At 47.8% G+C, this 19,495-nt stretch overlaps 1 protein-coding gene across 2 annotated transcripts in view; it reads right to left on the reverse strand.

Annotated features, from left to right (window-relative positions):
* Nucleotides 1-9,033: 9,033 nt before the first annotated feature.
* LOC144888258 (uncharacterized) overlaps nucleotides 9,034-19,495 on the reverse strand; it is a 68,072-nt gene continuing 57,610 nt past the window's right edge. The window contains exons 6-9 of one of the 2 annotated variants that reach the window (XM_078770642.1): nucleotides 15,263-15,322; nucleotides 10,074-10,231; nucleotides 9,686-9,955; nucleotides 9,034-9,442 (exon numbers count right to left, since the gene is read on the reverse strand). In XM_078770642.1, coding sequence (XP_078626768.1) covers nucleotides 10,230-10,231; nucleotides 15,263-15,322 — 62 coding nt within the window. In that variant the 3' untranslated portion in view covers nucleotides 9,034-9,442; nucleotides 9,686-9,955; nucleotides 10,074-10,229. The remainder of the gene's footprint in view (nucleotides 9,443-9,685; nucleotides 9,956-10,073; nucleotides 10,232-15,262; nucleotides 15,323-19,495) is intronic. The other variant, XM_078770643.1, reaches the window with a different exon arrangement.

Genomic DNA, 19,495 nt, shown 5'->3' on the forward strand with positions numbered 1-19,495 from the left:
GATGGCAGTTTTTCAAAAAGTCCGTTCAAGAAATGACTTTCATCAGTACACACCTGCACCGCCTTCCTTTTCAATGAGTGTGATCTAGCATAATGAGTGTGATCATACCTGAAGAAGAAAGGGAGAATCCTTCGGAAGGCATACATGTGCATGTCCCATATACCATCACGCTGTGCTCTGATAAACATCAAGAGGATGCTCACCATATCCATAAATTGCCACCAGAACTGTGCATTTGGATCGCTTTCCTGTAGTTTCATACCAAACGCATCCATGTGCTGCCATAACCTATCTGTAGGTAGTATGTTCAGCAGCTCTGCAAAATCATAGTTGCTTGATGGCATAGTGCTCTGAAGTTTGTCTTTCAACTCTTGATCATGTTCATCTAAGTAACTAGAGTTGAGGAAGAAGTAGCTGCCACAGGGCCAGTAATATGATCTTGTGAACTTTGATAGCACGTGCATATGCTTTGCCACCAATGACATGCTGTGCTGCATTGGCTCCGAGAATTCCAGTTTCAATCCACACATCAGTTAAACCAGAGTCTTGCATGTGCTGCCCAATGACCCGAAGGAAGTTTATTGCAGTATGCAGTCCACCAAGGTGTGGTATGAGGATATTCTCATATTCTAATACTGACCACTTAAACTCCATTAACTTTGGAAATAAGGCTTCATCAACTGTTAGTACCACATATTTCTGCGCGCCCGGTGTTTATCCTGAGGCCACGCCTACCCCTCGGGGGTGGCCGCCGCCCACTTGGTGCGCGGAATGATGTCACCACGCCAGTGGGCTTTCGTGTCCGCCACAACACTTTATTTAAAAACGTTCTCTTGGTAGTCACCACACCATAAAAAGCCCTATAAAAATGAAACTCACACTTTATTTCAAAACGTGGTCTTGGTAGTCACCACAACATAAAAAGCACTATAAAAATTAAAACCCACACTTTATTTAAAAACATGCTCTTGGTAGTCACCACTCCATAAAAAGCCCTATAAAAATTAACTCACTTTATTGTAAAACCTGCTGTTATGTGATTTTTTTTTTGGACGTTGCTAATTTATGCAACTTTCGGTCGGTTGGGAGTCCCAATATGGCGGCCGAGTAGCTTCATGAGCAAACACACTCATCGGCTGGTCGTTCCTCCATATCATGGAGCTGTGAGTGGATACCATGTCGGACCTGTCATCTGTGCTCTGCCTGCGATTGACGTTATTGAGTGTCTTCGATTCAATACATTTTAAATCCTTTCCCTAATCGATTGGTGTATCAAATCAAGTAGCACAGCAACCTGTCATTTTTAAACGGATGATGAGCTACCGTATGCTTGTGTGATAAGCGATTGATGGATATAAAGTGAAGCGTTTCATATTATAGTGGTGGATCTGGTTATTGAACATTTTTATAGCAAATATATTTCCCCTCAATCTCAGGTCCCTGGTCACGTGCCCAGTTTGCCCATTGGTTAATCCGCCATTGGGGATGAGGTTAGTATTAATAGGAAAAGCAGGTTTAGTAAAATAATAACTTCCTTTAATGTATACGAATGCAACCATAACCACAATAAAAATTGTATAATTCCTAATGTTAATACTTACCGATACTATTTAGCAAATCTAAACTCTATTATATTGCACTGTCACAAAACACCCCCCATTAGTAAATGGACCAACCCGTGATCATGGCGGAACATTGCGGTTTTTTAAACCAGAACACCTGTCCCAAGGTGAAACAAAACTACTCCAACGATGTTTAAAAGGGAAACACAGCTCAACGAGAACGGCATTCGTTAGAGAGATTACCTGAACCAGGTGAACACCTTATGTTTTGTTAAGTCGGACACTGTAAGGTTGAATCTAGATTCGACTTGAACCAAAATCTATTCGCTTGTTCTTGTCGCTTAGCACTCAACTCATAGTTTTGTCATAATTCGTCCACAACTTTATGAGATATCGTGCTATAATATATCGTTTTTGGCCCGATCTCTCATTGGTGAAGAATCGTTTACAAAATTAAAAAATTATCCGACCCGGATTCGGATTCGGACCTTCACCCAAATTTTATCGGTTCTTCCTTGTCACACACACAACTTGTCCACCAAATTTCGTCCGAATCTGTCCACAATTATTTGAGATATCGTACTATATTATCGTTTTTGGCCTTGTCTTTCAATGGTGAAAAATCACTTTAAAAATTTTCAGACCCAGATCCGGATTCGGATTCGGATCTTCACCAAAATGGAATATTTTCGTCCTTGTCACACGCCCAACCTCTGCACCAAATTTCGTACGAATCTGTCCACAATTTTGTGAGATATTCTGTCCACAATTTTGTGAGATATTCTGTCCACAATTTTAACAAACAGCCAAACAGACAAACAGGGGTGAAAACAAAACCTCCTTGATGATCCACCTTCGGTTGTGGAGGTAACAAAAGGTGAAAAGGGTCGAACATCACCCGAAATTAACTTTGTTCATTACACAAGCAGAAGAATCGCAAAAGGGTCTTCGGTCTGTCTAATTTGTGTTTTCAGTCACCAAGCAGCTTGCTATCGCTTGCCAAGCCAGCCGTTCCTTACCAACGGTTTTGATGAAGTGCTTGATTGTGTGCTTAAACCACTTGGCGAGCACTCTAAAATAAACTTTTTGTTCTTCCACGAGCCTCGTCCATGTGAACAAAAACAAATAAATAAACAAGAAAGACGTTGTGCAGAGCACAATACTTGATAAAATCCACCCCCAAACCCACCCCAAAAAATTTGCCATTGAGACATCAAATTGTTCATTTCATTGAGATTAAAGTTGAGAATCTTAATCATAGCTCATTGAATTTCAGATGAAAATTGATGATTTTGAGAGCTTGACCTTTAACCTTTTTACCTTAAAATAGTTTGTCTCCCAATTCAGTGAGGCACTTTGCAATTGCTCTTTAATGTTCAGGTTAATCGGATGAAAATTGATGAATTTTTAGACAAATTGATGATTTTAGAAGTTTGACCTACAGTTGACATTTGACCTTTTAACCTTAAAAAATAGTTGATTCCCCAATTCGATGATTAAATATGCAAATGCTGTTCAACGTTTATGGCAATCAGATGAAAATTGACTTTTAGAAAGTCGACCTCAAGATGACCTTTGACCTAAAAAAACAAAAAAAACAATGGGCTTGTCAGTTGTGACTACCTCTACGACTTGGTAAAGTTTCCTGACAATCAGGGTAGAATTATAACTTGTGGGCAATTGACATAAAAACAGACAAACAAGAAATCTGTCGTGCATGGAACGATACTTGCGAAATCCCTAAAACAGGTTGTTGTCCTTTGGCCGATGTTGACCTTTTGGCTTATGTTGACGTCAAAAATAATTCGTGGCTGAATTCATTGTCCCGATATGCAAATCCTCTTTAAATTTCAAGTGAATCGGATGAAAATTGAGGATTTTTATAAATCTGCCAAAATTGTTGACCTTTGGTCTATCCTGACGTTTTGACCTCAAAATTAATAGGTTTGCTTTTCCTTATGGCCAACTCTATGATTTGGTAAGGTTTTCTAAAGATCGGTGGTTTGTGCCCAGGGCCCCAAAAAATGTTAATCCACCTCTGCCTGACTGACCACTCACTGACTGACTGACTCACTCACTGTGACTCACTCACTCACTGTGAATCACTCACTCACTGACTAAGTGACATCGTCACTCACACAACGACTCATACTCTCTGACTGTCTCTCTCACACCCACTCACTCACTCACGTACATACACATTGGCTCACACTGACTCACTCAACTCAATGACTGAGTCACACAATGCACTCACTGTCTGCCTCACTGACCCACTCACTCACAGCCTCACACTCACTCACTGACTGACTCCCTCATTGACTGACTGACTCACGCTGACTGTCTCACTTACACCCACTCACTCAATGACTCACTCAATTCACACTGACTGACTCTCACTCACACACACTCACACTCTCACTTACCTTCACTCACTTACCTACGGATGGACACTGCTTGATCGATACGTTTACCGGACTAAGGTCCAGGGCCCGTATTCATAAACGTACTTAAGTCTAAGTTCAACACTTACAGTCACGTGAAAAAGTAAGTACACCCCATGTAAAGTTTTGACTTTTTCAACATATTTCAACATACAGCTATTTGATCTTCATTTCAACAATATTGATAGATAAAGGTGATATAATATAACAAATATCATGAAACATTTACATTTTGTAGTCCATTGTATAATTTAAATAAACATAAATGCAAATTTCACATGTGGAAAAAGTAAGTACACCCCTACATTTATCACTACTTCAAATAGCTAAAATTAGAATCTGGTGCACCAGCTCAGGTGCAAATGATTAGAACATCGTTAGAGAGGATCTTGGAGGAACCTGTCTTATTTAAACCTCAGACATTTAGTTCGGTTTGCTCTTTGTTGTTGAAGTGTGCGGCGTCACCATGCCTAGATCAAAAGAGCTCTCTGAGGCCTTCAGAGAGAAGGTTATAGATGCCTTCGAGTCTGGGAAGGGATTTAAAAAGATCTCCAAACAATTTGAAATCAATCATTCGACTGTCCGGATGATCATCTACAAGTGGAGAAGATTCCAAACAACTGCCAACTTGTTCAGGCCAGGCCGCCCCAGCAAGATCAGCCCGAGAGCAGACCGCAAGATGCTGAAAGAAGTCTCTAAGAACCCTAGAATGTCATCACGGGACCTACAGGTAGCTCTTGCCACTGTTGATGTCAAAGTGCACGAGTCGACCATTAGAAAGAGGCTGCACAAATTTGATCTACATGGGAGGTGTGCCAGGAGAAAACATTTGCTGTCCAGAAAGAACATCAGGGCAAGACTAAAGTTTGCCAGTGAACACCTAGGCAAAGACCAGCACTTCTGGAACAATGTGCTCTGGAAAGATGAGTCAAAGGTAGAGCTATTTGGCCACATTACCAGAAGACATGTTTGGCGAAAGCCAAAGACAGCATTTGACCACAAGAACCTGATACCAACTGTAAAGCATGGTGGTGGAAATATTATGGTTTGGGGCAGCTTTGCTGCATCAGGGCCTGGGCAGCTCACCATCATAGAATCCAATATGAATTGTTCATTGAACCAGAGGGTGCTTGAGGATAATGTGAGGCCATCTGTCGGAAAGTTGAAACTCAACCAAAGGTGGAACTTGCAACATGACAATGACCCGAAACATACCAGTAAATCCACCAAGGAATGGCTGAAAAGAAAGAAATGGAGGGTTCTGGAATGGCCAAGTCAAAACCCGGATGTTAATCCCATCAAGATGTTGTGGGGGGATTTGAAACGAGCTGTGCATGCAAGAAACCCCTCAAACATTGCACAGCTGAAAGAATTCTGCATGGAGGAGTGGGCAAACATTTCTCCCAGTCGATGTCAGAGACTGGTAGACAGATACAAGAAACGCCTACTTGAGGTTGTTTCTGCCAAAGGGGTCAATACCACCTTTTAGAGCCAAGGGTGTACTTACTTTTTCCACATGCGAAATTTGCATTTATGTTTATTTAAATTATACAATGGACTACAAAATGTAAATGTTTCATGATATTTGTTATATTATATCACCTTTATCTATCAATATTGTTGAAATGAAGATCAAATGAAGAAGAAGAAGAAGATCAATGAAGAATGTTTCTGGTGTTTGTTCCCCCTCCATCCCCTCCCTCACCTCAAACGGCCACACGGCTGACTCCACACATGAAAAAGCTGAATGCCTCAACTCTGTGTTTGCCTCTAAATCTTGTGGCCCAAACCCATCCCTCTCTGTACCCACCGTACCCAGTCGTACCCAGCTGCTCCTGGACTATGTGTCCTTTCGTCCTGACAAGGTGGAAAAGTTTGTCAACCCTCGACTCTTATTCTGCAACTGGACCTGACGGCATCAGCCCACGGGTCCTAAAATCTTGTTCTTCTGCTCTTTCACTCCCTCTCTGTTCTCCTCACCCTCTCTTTTGCTCAAGGTCATCTGCCATCTGCTTGCAAATCTGCCAACATCCTCGCTTTGCACAAAAAGGTGCAAAAACAGATCCCAGCAACTACAGACCAATCAGCCTTCTCCCAATTATCAGCAAAGTCATGGAATCCATCATTGCTTCAGATATGAAATCTTTCCTCTTCTCCAATGGCTTGATCTCTGATGATCAATTTGGTTTCAGACCTGGTCACTCTCCTCTGGACATGCTACTTCTGCTTTCTCAACAATGCATGGAGGTCCTCAATGCCAAACAGGAAATTAGAGCTGTCTCCCTTGACATATCACGTGCCTTCGATACGGTCTGGCACCCCGCTCTGCTCACCAAACTCTCCTCTTTTGGTATCCATGGAAATCTCCACGCATGGCTGGTGGACTTCCTCTCTAGTCGTAGTCAACCTGTGGCCCTGAATGGGTTTCTCTCATCTCCTCTTCCTGTTCAGGCTGGAGTTCCCCAAGGCAGTGTTCTGGGCCCTGTGCCTTTTCTGGTCTTCATCAATTATCTCTCTGACTCTCTTGAAAATCCTCTCTATCTCTTTGCTGCTGACTCTACTCTCTGTCGCTCCATTCTTCATCCCTCAAATCGGCAGTCTGCAGCCTCCTCACTCTCTGCAGACCTGGACAAAATCACAGACTGGGCAAACAAGTGGAACATGTCTTTCAATCCTGACAAATCTCACACTCTTACGATGTCTCTCCGAAAAGACCGACTGGACAACCCTCCCATCCACTTTCTGAATAATCCTCTCCAAGAAGTTCTGTCACTCAAGCTTTTGGGTCTCAATATCTGCCATGATCTTTCCTGGGAAAACCACATTTCAAATCTGGCCTCCAAAGCCAGTCGACGACTGGGCATCCTCTGTCGTATGAAGTCCTTCCTTGGCACACCTGAGCTCCTCACCACATACAAGGCTTTCATCCGCAGCTCAATGGAATACTGCTCTCCCCTCTGGGCTGGTGCTCCTGCCTCACACCTAGCTCGTCTTCACGCTGTTGAAACCAAAGCATTCAGAATCAGTGGAATCTCCCTTGATGAAGCTAACTCCAAGGGCCTCTCACTCACTCACCGCAGGCAGGTTGGTGGTCTTTCCGTCTTCTACCGACTCCTCTCTGGCCTTGCCCCCCCCCCAGCTCTCTCTGGGCTATGTCCCGCAAATATTCCTACAGGTCGCACAAGATCTGCCTGCAACCCTCTTATGGGTAAACTGCCAAAATCAAGCCTCTCTGCTCAACTTCACTCCTTCATTCCTCTTTTATCCTGCCTCTGAAACAAACTCCCTCACTCTCTTCAATCCCACTCCACCCTCCAGGTCTTTAAAACAGCTGTTCACCACCATCTCTTATCTTCCCCCATCCAAAACCTTGATCTTTTCTATCCCCGCTAATTTCACCCCAATTCCACTTGTTTTGAAATACCAACTTCTGTCTTGGAAGTTCTTGGTGTCCTTGTGTTTTATACTTCTTCCACCCCCCTCCCCTTGCCATGCCTCCTCCCCCCAAGCCCTCTCCCTCCCACACATCTCCCTGCTCTTAAATGTTGTGTGCTCTCAAATGTTTGTGTGCCTCCCCTTCTCTCGTCTTCCGCTCCCTCTTTTTATATATTTTGTTTGTCTGGTTGATTTGTTTGTGAAGTAAATGTCAGCTCTTTCACGAGCCTCGATTCGTTATACAAAAAAACAAACAAAAAAAAAAATTGATGTATGTTGAAAAAGTCAAAACTTTACATGGGGTGTACTTACTTATTCACGTGACTGTAAGTACCTCCTAAATTAGGTTTTAAGAACAAGTGGTATTCAATATGCTAGTTACCTAATGTATTACACTCAACTTCATGCTTATATTTCAGACACCTCCAGGGGTGTCTTAAATGAACGTAAGTTGGCCACACACTGTAAATTCTGTCCACTTTCGACCAGACAGCGAAGAGGAATGGCTGCATTGCTTCTGATAGCACAAGAACGGCTGGTTCGACGCCGTGCAATTCGTCGAGAACGAGTATTTCGTGACCGACTTCATCCGCTAGATGAGTCCGATGATGTCGAACTATACCAACGATACCTCCTTGACCGTCAAATGATTTTGGATGTTATTGATGTTATAGAAGACAATCTTCATCCATTGACATTGCAAAACCACGCATTGCCAAGGGAACTTAAGGTTTTGGCAGTTCTACGTTTCTATGCGACCGAAGCCTTTCAGCTGACAGCAGGAGATGCAGTGCATGTATCACAACCAACGATGAGTCGAGTTTGTCTCTCAAGTCACCCATGCATTGCTTGCTTTACTGCAGGCTGTCTTGAAATTTCCAAAGGATCGAGACATACCTACCATAGTTGAAGAGTTTCATGAAATTGCAAATTTCCCCGGTGTTCTTGGCCTAGTTAACGGGACACATGCTTGGATTTTAGGTCCCACCCAGCACGTTTGGCGACATGTTAACCGGAAAAACTATTTTTCAATAAACACCAAAGTAGTGATGGATGCTAGATACCGATTCATCAATGTCGTTGCCAAGTGGCCGGGAAGTACTCACGACTCAGTTATTCTGAGGGAAAGTGGACTTTCCACAATATACGAGGAACGGAATGGTGTTGAAGTGCTATTAGGTGACAGTGGGTACCCCGTGCGACCATGGTTAATGACGCCATTTCTCAATCCAAATACGCCACAGCAATGTTGATGCAATAGAGCTCACCATAAAAAACAAGGTGTTTGGTGGAAAGAGGAATGGGACAGTGGAAAAGACGCTTTCATTGTCTTCACGTGATGTTGAGATACTCGCCACAAAAATCTTGTGAAATCATTGCAGTGTGTGCACTTCTTCACAATATTGCAATTCACAGAGCTTTGCCTGATTTTGATGAAGAGCCAATCACACTGCGGCCGCAACCCGAAGATGACCCGGAAAATGTAATTGTCTTACCGGACAGGAACAATGGGGCTACAAGAAGAGATCAAATTGTCAATGCTCACTTCTGATAGATGTAAGTGAAATGAAAAGCATAAAACAAATTTGATAATGCTCATTCATGCATGTATTTCATATGTTCACCTTAGTCGTTACAGTATTAAATCAAAGATTAGTATAGACATGCGGAACCGGTACATCATTACTTCCATAGGTCGCCGGCATGAAATTTCCGAGATAAGCTAATTTTTGCTTCTTCAATTGCAATACCTCTATTTCTAACGACAGCTTGTCTTTTCCAATCGCAGTTTTTCAATTTCTAATGTTGCTCGAGCCTTCTCAAGAGACAAAAGATCTTTGTGCATCTCTGTGATATCTCCGGCTTCATCAGCTTTGCGCTTCGTTTTCTTTTCAGTTTCCTCGGCCAAAGGCGGGCATGGATTCGGCAAGCAATGTTGCAGGGGGTTTGCGGCTTCTTGTTGCTGTGAGACGTGCCATGGAGGCGTCACTGTTTGTTGATGGACTGTAAAACAAATACCTTGTCAACTCGACCATCATTATAGGACATTCCATGGTATATCATATAGCCTACATCATTCTACCACTGTACATATCACCAAATACGACAGCTACCTTGTATAAGTATACCTAATAAGGATATTGTAATTTCTGATAAGAGGACAATCGGAAAGTGGCAGCAACACACTCTAAAGTGAGTAAGGAAGAGGGGTTAGGGGGGTGATTTGTAGAATAAACAAATACTCACCGGTACTTTTGAACGGTGCTGGGTACAGTCGATTTCGAAGGAGCATCCCATGTCAAAGGAGCATCCGGTGACAAAGGAGAATTCGGTGTCAAGGGAGCATCCGGTGTCAAAGGAGCATCGGGTGACTTGGCGTGGTCGGCATATCCTGCATCTTTTCTTGAACTGTCCACACCATCTTCTATACCGTGTACAGTTGGATCGTCTTCTCGTAGGATCGCGCCGACCTTCTGCGATATTAGGGACGGCTGTGCTGGTGCTGGTCCACCTCCTCTAAAAGGGAAAATGGTTTTGTAACAATAAAAAATTATTTTGCAATTAATGTAAAATCAACTACAATACAGAAACCAACTGAATATAAATGGCATGACAAGATTGAAACCATTCTCACCTGTTTCAGCAAGTTCTTTTCTGTACGCTCGGGATTCATCCTTCATAACTGAGCACATGTTCTGCCATTTTTTCTGGTAGTCCTTGTCACTCTTTACCACGGTAGGATTTCTTCTGTTCATGGCCTCGGTTATCTTAACCCATGCGTCTTGCTTCTTTCTGTTCGAAACGGCGGCAGAAAACTTCGATACGGTGACACCAATATGCTTTTCATACTCTTTGCACAGCCGAAATTTTTCAGCATCAATGAAATTTTTCTTTCGCTTCGTGGACGTCGTGTTCCCTGCCATGATGAAAGGTGGAAAGAATGCCTCAGGTCTTCCTAGCGACTTAGAACAGCATTGAATAATCGCATTTGGTTTTGAACCCAGTTATGTAGTCCTGAAGGAGCTGGGGCTCCCACGTCGATCGGAAGAATGGACGCGACAAAAAGCTGGAATTCATCCGAGTTGCTTTAATCAAACCAAACACTCAGGGACTCTGAAAAGCCCGTTTATCGGGCAGCAATATATATACATATTATCCCGGAGCGTTTGCCCAGGAAAGGCGAGAGGGGGCGTGGCCCAGCGTCCTGGCTGCGGCCTGGCAAGTTGAGGGCGAGCCTGCCCGGGCATGCCCGGGCGTCCCGACCGAGGCCTGGCAAGTTGAGTGCGGGCCTGCCCGGGCGTCCTGGACGAGCCCGGCATGGTGATCGCTCCGCGTCCTTGATAGGTGCAAGGCGATTGTGAAAACCCAGCGGTAGCCGCTACACATGTCCCCCCAGAATCGACTTGCACCGGCAGGGTCAATTTGAGGGGGGTTCTGATGACCCGGCCGAAGCGACCCCTGGTGGGTCGTGGGAGGGGGTCCGGTGTGGTGGTGGGCGGTCGAGTGGGGGGCACCGTGGATGGGGGGCGGCCTCGCCGCGGCGGAAGGGCCACCCGTGGTGGGTGGACGACGTCCACGTGCGCCGGCTTAAGGCGGTCCACCGCAATCTGGTCCGACCTGCCGCCGATGTCGATGACAAACGACTTGTCATCCCGTCGCAGCACCCGGAAGGGCCCGTCGTACGGCGGCCGGAGTGGCCCCCGATGTGCGTCGTGACGCACAAAAACATACTCCGCTGTGCGAAGTGCTGGGGGGACGTAGGACTGGGGGTCACCGTGGTGGGATGTTGGCACGGGGGCAAACCGTCGGGCGGCCTCCTGGAGGTCCGAGCGCTGGTGAGCTGCGGACCAGGGACTGGTAGCGTCGGGCACGAATTCGCCCGGGACGCGTAGCGCCTGGCCATAGACAAGCTTGGCGGTGGATGCCTGGAGGTCCTCCTTGGGGGCCGTGCGGAGGCCCAAAACGACCCACGGCAGCCGGTCGGCCCAACCGCCGTCTTGAAGGCCGGCCATGAGCGCGGCCTTCATGGAGCGGTGGAATCGCTCGCACAACCCGTTTGCTTGGGGGTGGTAGGCCGTAGTACGGTGGAGCTTGACCCCCAGTTTGCGGGCGACCGCGCCCCACAGCTCGGAGGTGAACTGTGGTCCGCGGTCTGACGAGATGTCCGCCGGTGCGCCGAAGTGGGCGACCCAGGTGGCGATGAAAGCCTGCGCCACGTCGGCGGTGGTGGTGGAGACGAGGGGAACGGCCTCCGGCCACCTGGTGGTCCTGTCCACCATGGTGAGCAGGTGTGTGAACCCCCGTGACGGGGGGAGGGGGCCCACCAGATCCATGTTGACGTGGTCGAAACGTCGTTCGGGCACGGTGAAAGGTGCCAGCGGGGCCTGGGTGTGTCGGTGGACCTTGGCCCGTTGGCAGGCCGTGCAGGTGCTGGTCCAATCACGGACGTCCCGACGAAGGCCGTGCCAGATGAATCGCGCCGACACCAGCTTCTGGGAAGCTTTCTGGCCCGGGTGGGAAAGGCCGTGGAGGGAGGCGAAGATGCGGCGTTGCCAGGTGACGGGCACGATGGGGCGAGGCAGGCCTTGGGAGACGTCGCAGAGCAGGACAGTGTCCGCGAAGGGGATGTCGGCCAGGCGGAGGCCCGTGTCCGCCGCCCGGAGGGCTTGCACCGTGGTATCGGTGGTTTGGTCCGCCGCCATAAGCGCAAAGTCCATGCCCAGGTGGACCGCGTTCGCGCTGGCCCGGGAAAGACAGTCGGCCACGGCGTTGTTTTTGCCAGCGACGTGCCGGATGTCCGTGGTAAACTCCGACACGGCGGAGAGGTGGTGCTGTTGGCGGGCCGACCACGGCTCCGTGACCTTGGCCATGGCGTAAACCAACGGCTTGTGGTCGACGAACGCCGTGAAAGGTCGGCCCTCCAGGAGGTGGCGGAAATGGCGGACGGCCAGGTGTAGACCGAGGAGCTCGCAGTCGAAGGTGCTGTACTTCAACTCGTTGGGCAGGAGTTGCCGGCTGAAGAACGCATGCAGCTGCCAGGCCCTGTTTACCCATTGTTCATGGACCGCGCCCACGGCATAGTCGGAGGCGTCCGTGGTGAGGGCGATGGGAGCCTGGGGTACTGGGTGGGCCAGCAGTGTGGCGTTGGCGAGGGCCCGTTTTGCGCCGGGAAAAGCAGCGTCCATGTCCGTGGACCAGACAACGTCGCGTTTCGCTGGCTGGCCGCGGAGGGCGGCGTACAAGGGCCGCATGAGTTGCGCAGCTCGGGGCACATAGCGGTGATAAAAGTTCACCATCCCGAGGAACTCCTGCAGCGCCTTGACGGAGCGGGGGCGCGGGAAAGCGGCGATGGCCTCGACTATGGCCGGTAGGGGCACGGCGCCGGTCCGGGTGATGCGGTGGCCCAAAAGGTCGATCGTCACCGCACCAAAGTGGCATTTGGCCGGGTTGATGATCAATCCGTGCTCGCTGAGGCGGCCGAACAGCGTCCGGAGGTGGAGGAGGTGCTCGGCTCTGGACGTGCTGGCGACGAGGATGTCGTCCAGGTAGGTGTAGAGGAACGACAAGTTGCGCAGCACGCTGTCCATCAGGCGCTGGAACGCCTGTGCCACGTTTTTGAGGCCGAAGGGCATCCGGAGGAATTCAAAGAGGCCGAAAGGTGTAATAACGGCCGTCTTCGGGATGTCGGCTCGGTGGACGGGCACCTGGTGGTATCCCCGAATCAGGTCCACTTTTGAAAAAATGGTCCGCCCCGCCAACCGGGCGGAAAAATCCTGGATGTGCGGGACGGGGTACCTGTTGGGGGTAGTGGCGTCTTTAAGGCGGTGGTAGTCACCGCATGGCCGCCATCCGCCCCCCGGCTTTGGGACGATGTGCAGCGGCAAGGCCCAGGCACTGTCGGAGCGTCACACGATGCCGAGGCACTCCAGCGCGGCGAACTCGGCCTTGGCGATGGCGAGTTTGGTGGGACCGAGATGGCGAGCCCGGGCGTACACCGGCGAGCCCATAGTGGGGATGTGATGCTCGATGCCATGACGCACCATGATGGCCAAAAACGTCGGTCGCGTGAGGGCCGGGAACTCCGCGAGGAGACGTGCGAAGTCGTCTGCCAATGGGAGGATGCAGGAAAACTCGGTGGGTGAGGAACGGCTCAAGGCGCATGCCAGGGAGCTGAAATTTTCGGCGTTGATGAGATGCCGGCGTTTCACGTCGACCAGCAGTCCGTGGGCGCACAGAAAATCGGCCCCGAGCAAAGCCATGGGAACGTCCGCCGTCATGAACTCCCAGTGAAAGAGCTGGCTGCCAAAGCAGAGGGCGACGGTGCGTGGGCCGAAGGTGTGGATGGCGGAGCCGTTGGCCGCGATTAAGGAGGGGCCGCAAACGGCGGCCCGCCTGTCCTCCGCCGAAGCGGGAATGACGCTCAGCTGGGCACCGGTGTCGCAGAGAAAGCGCCGCCCCGACGCTTGGTCCGTGATGAATAGCAGGTTTCCGGAATGGCCGGCGTTCATTGCTGGTAGGGAACGCCGGCCCGCCCATTTCCCGACTTGCCGAACATGCACGGGGGTCGACATGATCGGGCCTGCTGCCCGAACCTGGTGTGGAAATAACACCAGGCCGGGTCCGGCGGGGGCTCCGGGCGATGCCGCTGCCAGTCGCGCCGGCCTGGCGGCCTCTGGGAAGGAAACTGCATCGCGGGTGCCGGGCGGGTGGGCGGGAGGGCTCCCAGCTGCCACCCCGACGAGCTGGCTCGCTGCTCCGGCTGGCTGGCTTACCGAATCGATCTTGTCGGCCTCCTTGGCGAGGTCGCGGGGGTTCATCATGGTCGTGCCTGCCAGGGCAACCCATACCTGGGCCGGGAGCTGGCGAAGAAAAAGCTCCCGAAACAGGAAATCCGAGGGATGCTCGCTGAGCAACGCGAGCATGTAGTCCATGCGTTCGGACGGGCACGTATCGCCGAGCTCAGGAAGGTCGAGCAGGCGTCGTGTGCGCTCAGCCGGGGAGAGGGCGAAAGCGCCCAGAAGAAGTGCCTTGATGGCGTCGTACTTGCCGTCAGCGGGCGGGTTCTGGAGGAAGCTCAGGCAGCGGGCGGCGGTCGCGGAGCCAAGCGCGGCAACCACGTAATGGTATCGCGTGGCGTCCTCCGTTATGCTACGCAGGGCGAACTGGGCGTCCACCTGCACGAACCAGACGGCGGCATGTGCTTCCCAGAAGGTGGGCAATTTGAGGGACACTGCGGTGTCCATCGCGTGTCGTAAATTCGGGGTCACCAGTCAAGAGCAGGGCTCTTGCTTGAGATGGACGAAGTGACGGGCAAGACACAAACTCGTCTGAGAAGATGTTTCTTGTAAAAAACCAACTCGGGAACTCTAAAAAGCCCGTTTATCGGGCTGCATATATATCACAACCAGAAAGCACAACCGAAACCGAAAGCCCCGCCTCTCAGGTGTGGCGCGCTTTGGTGGTCACGTGACCGACAGGTGCAAAGGATTATAACCGCATGCGTGGCACGCTTTGGTGGTCACGTGAACGGCCACCCCGGCGCCGTGGTTTGCCCGCCGGTTACGTCACCAGCTGGAGCAAGGAAATTCTGTTGCTGGTCTCGCTTGGGGGACCCATGGGTCGCTGCAGTGTCTTGTGACACTTGACAAGAGGAAAAATCGAGTTGGAAAATAAATAAGTGGAATAGAGTGAAGTAAAATATAAAGAGGGAAATAAAACAGAAGAAAAAGGAAAGAATGAAAAGGAGGAAATATGGCATTTTAAATAATCTTTGAATGTAGGGAAGGAGAAGAACCCCACCCCCCACTTTTTCCCTTCACTTACAAAGATCTCTCAACTTGTTCTGATCCAGCTCAAACTTCTCTGGATGCTCCACTGGTCCTTCTGTGGAAATGATTAAAAATTAACAAAAATTATAAGATGTAAAATTCTCTTGTTTTTATGTTTTGAAGATTTAAAAAAATATTTTTACCAAAAATCTAAAAATAACAAACATGGGGGAAGAGAAATGGAACCCCCATTTTGTATAAAAATAAAATATAATTTTTATTGATTCATGAAGAGAATTTCACAACATTGTTCTTCCACTTCCCTCCCAAGTACTAAAATTGAGTGATCGCTGATTCGTTTTCTCCACAAGATAGAATGAATCTTTCGTTCCTCACTGGAACCAGAGGAAGAACTCAAGTTCCTGTTAACTTAGAATCCAGAAGAAAACACAAACAACTGAATTGAAGATCATATCATTCTTGGAACACATGAATGATTCAAGGTACATGTGAATGATTCTAGGTACATGTGAATGATTCAAGGTACATGCGAATGATTCAAGGAACATGTCAATGATTCTAGGTACGGGTGAATGATTCTACGTACTTGTAAATGATTCGAGGAGCATGTGAATGATTAAGGAACACGTGAATGATTCTAGGTACACGTGAATGATTCAAGGAACACGTGAATGATTCAAGGTACACGTGAATGATTCAAGGTACACGTGAATGATTCAAGGAACATGTGAATGTACTTCTTTTTTCACAATCTCAACTCATGACCTCATTCACCTGTAAAATGTTTGTTCTCGGCACAAAATAAGATTTCTCTTCCTCACGGTCCGGTTCCCCTACAATCCCAGATTAGAACTTTGTGGACTTCATGTTATCCATTTTTCAATTCATGAAAAACGATTTAAATTCTGTTAGTTTTGTATTTCTGGTCCATAATGTTTCATCATAACAAAATTAACCAGAACGGCACCGGATAGAGCACGTAGCTCTGCCAGACTGAACAGTTTACGTTTTGTATACCACTGAAAGACAGGATCTGGATCCAGACCTGAACCAAAGTCGAATCGGCTTGTTATTGTCACCCAACCAACTCATTCACCAAGTTTTGTCATGACTCATTCACAACTTTTTGAAAAATCGAATGAATTCGTCCTTGTCACACACCCAACCTATCCACAACATTCCATCTGAATCGATCCCCAACTTTTTTAAATATCGTGGTAGACAATATATCGTTTTTGGCCCCAACTTTCAATGATGAGTCAGTTAAAAATTCCCTGGATCTGAATTCGGATCTTCACCAAAATCTTATGAATCCATCCTTGTCACACACCCAACCTATCCACAACATTCCATCTGAATCCATCCCCAACTTTTTAAAATATCCTGCTCACAGACAAACAGAAAAACAAGACAGAAACAAACAAATAGACATTGGTGAAAACAATCTCCATCCACCTTCAGAGGTGGAGGGAAGAAGTGGAATTTAAGAAAGTTACTTCCTGGAAATTTATATTTCGGGAGTAGAACATATTGTTACGTTTGTGGGAATGTCAATCATTTAGGAGTCGTGTTGTTTAGGGTGTATTGCATAGAAATGCCAGTTCAGCTATGGATCCCCAAATAGGACCTTTTCGTATTTATTTTTCCTTTTTCTTAAGGTTTACCACATATCCACTCCCTTTACCTCACGTGATTTTGTCTGTTGGTGGTGGTGCAAAAAGCAGCTTAAGAAAGGATTCAACCCTTTTTCTTTCAAGCAAGAAAGTGTGGGAAAAAGCATAAGAGGAGGAAGAAGAGCGTCTCTTGGCAGTGCAGTAAAAAAAGGAACCTTGCTTGTGGTGTGAACGGCTTCATTGAGGTGTTGTTGTGAGGGACTCGATCTCTACGAACCTTCTGAAGGATTTAGTGTACGTGAAGCAGGTGGACAAAAAGGAAAATAGTATATTCTGTGGAAAAAGATGCTTCTTGGGTCTCTGAGGAAACCGAGAAATGCTTCATGCTGTGAATGGGTTCGGCATGTGCTACATGAAGGAGTCGATCTCCATGAACTTCCTGAGGGATTTGTTGTGCTGTATGAAGGAGGTTGACGAAAGGAAAGGGATGAAAGGAAAAAGGAATTGCAGAGTGTGATGACTGGTCCATTCACATTTGTTCCTGCCAAGCCCCGCTCTGACGAACTTTGATGAACCGTTGTTCCCGCCAAGCCCCGCTCTGACGAACTTTTATGAACCTTTGTTCCTGTCAAGCCCCGCTCTGACGAACATTGATGAACCTTTGTTCCTGTCAAGCCCCGCTCTGACGAACTTTGATGAACCGTTGTTCCCGCCAAGCCCCGCTCTGACGAACGTTGATGAACCTTTGTTCCTGTCAAGCCCCGCTCTGACGAACGTTGATGAACCATTGTTCCCACCAAGCCCCGCTCTGACTAACGTTGATGAACCTTTGTTCCCGCCAAGCCCCGCTCTGACGAACTTTGATGAACCTTTGTTCCCGCCAAGCCAGACTCTGACGAACATTGATGAACCGTTGTTCCTGCCAAGCCCCGCTCTGACGAACGTTGATGAACCTTTGTTCCTGTCAAGCCCCGCTCTGATGAACATTGATGAACCTTTGTTCCCGCCAAGCCTCGCTCTGATGAACATTGATGAACCTTTGTTCCCGCCAAGCCCCGCTATGACGAACATTGATGAACCGTTGTTCCCGCCAAGCCCCGTTCTGATGAACGTTGATGAACCGTTGTTCCCACCAAGCCCCGCTCTGACGAACGTTGATGAACCTTTGTTCCCGCCAAGCCCCGCTCTGACGAACGTTGATGAACCTTTGTTCCCGTCAAGCCCCGCTCTGACAAACGTTGATGAACCTGCTCTTCAAACAGGCCTGAACCCCATTCCATTCCCATCCTCATATCCTGTTTTATTTCAATTCCCTGCAAATATTATCTTACTATAATTCACCAAATGTCTGTCCATATGTCCGTCCGTCTGTCTGTCTGTCTTTTGTCCCGTACCGCAAAAACGGCTGAACTGATCGCAACGAAATTTTGGGTGGGTAATCCTGAGACCCATTGGAGTAAAATATGCTGTATTGTTTTTCCAATTTCAGGTTTGGACTCCCACCTAACGTTATTTTCCCGGGTACCACAAAAATGGCTGCACCGATCGCAACGATTTTTTGTGTGTATCCCTGGAACCCATGCAGCAAAATTGGCATAATGCAAATCTTCCAATTACAGGTTTGGTCTCCAGCCTAACCTTATTTCCACACACCTCTGGATATGCTTCCTTTTCTTTCGACCTTACTGGTTGTGATGTGAAACGCAATCGGTGGATAACTCATAACACCCAGGAACATATCGTGCTTGCCGACTCTGTTCACATCACTTTGGGGTACACTTGACATAATTATAATTCATGGACTGGCGTGTGTATGTGTTTGTGTGTGTTTGTGTGTGTTTGTGTGTGTGTGTGTGTGTATATGTGTGTCTTGTGTGTGTGTGTGCGTGCGTGTGTGCGTGCGTGCGTGTGTCATTCGTGTTTGTGTGTGTATATGTGTTTGTCACGCTACTCCTCCTGCAGTTCTGGGTCAATCACACCCAGACTTGTAACCATAGGTGTAGTTTGGCTTCTCTATTAGGGGGAGGGGGGGGGGGGGCAAGGGCTTAATCTTATTATAATAGAGTAAATGTATATGGTTATGTCGGTTTGTTTGTATGTATGTATATATGCATGTTTGTTTGTATGTATGTATGTTTATATGCGACCAAAATGTCTTCTTCTTCGTCAAATATAATGACCACCCACTTAATTTACGGTTAGACTGCTGAGACCCATCAGAACTTTGACGACCCTTTAAGTCCCCTGAGACCCTTAAGAACACCAAGACCCTTTAAGACCCAAAATACCTTGAAGACCCCCAAATAACCTTAAATACTCCGAGGAACCAAAAGGCCCTTAAGACCCAAAAGCCCCTGAAGACGCTGAAGTCCCAAAAGACCCCAAACACACCAAAATGGTCAAAGATGCCTATCCCGCTGAAACGACGTGTGGTGAGGCTCGCGGAGTCACACTCACACAAATTTTCAAACCGAGTGAAACTGAGTTTTCTCACTGAGTCACACTAGTTTTATAAATTTGCTTCCCTTCCCTGGGTTAGATAGAGTGTTGTGTGTGTGTGTGATGTTGTGTCGGCCTTTCTTATTGGATGTATGTGGCCTGTGTTAATCGTTTCAGTCTGTCATTATTAATTAATTAAGTTAGTCATACTTATA

The sequence above is a fragment of the Myxine glutinosa genome, chromosome 1 (assembly GCF_964187855.1).
Source record: "Myxine glutinosa chromosome 1, kmMyxGlut1.1, whole genome shotgun sequence".
In the NCBI taxonomy this organism is placed as follows: domain Eukaryota; kingdom Metazoa; phylum Chordata; class Myxini; order Myxiniformes; family Myxinidae; genus Myxine; species Myxine glutinosa.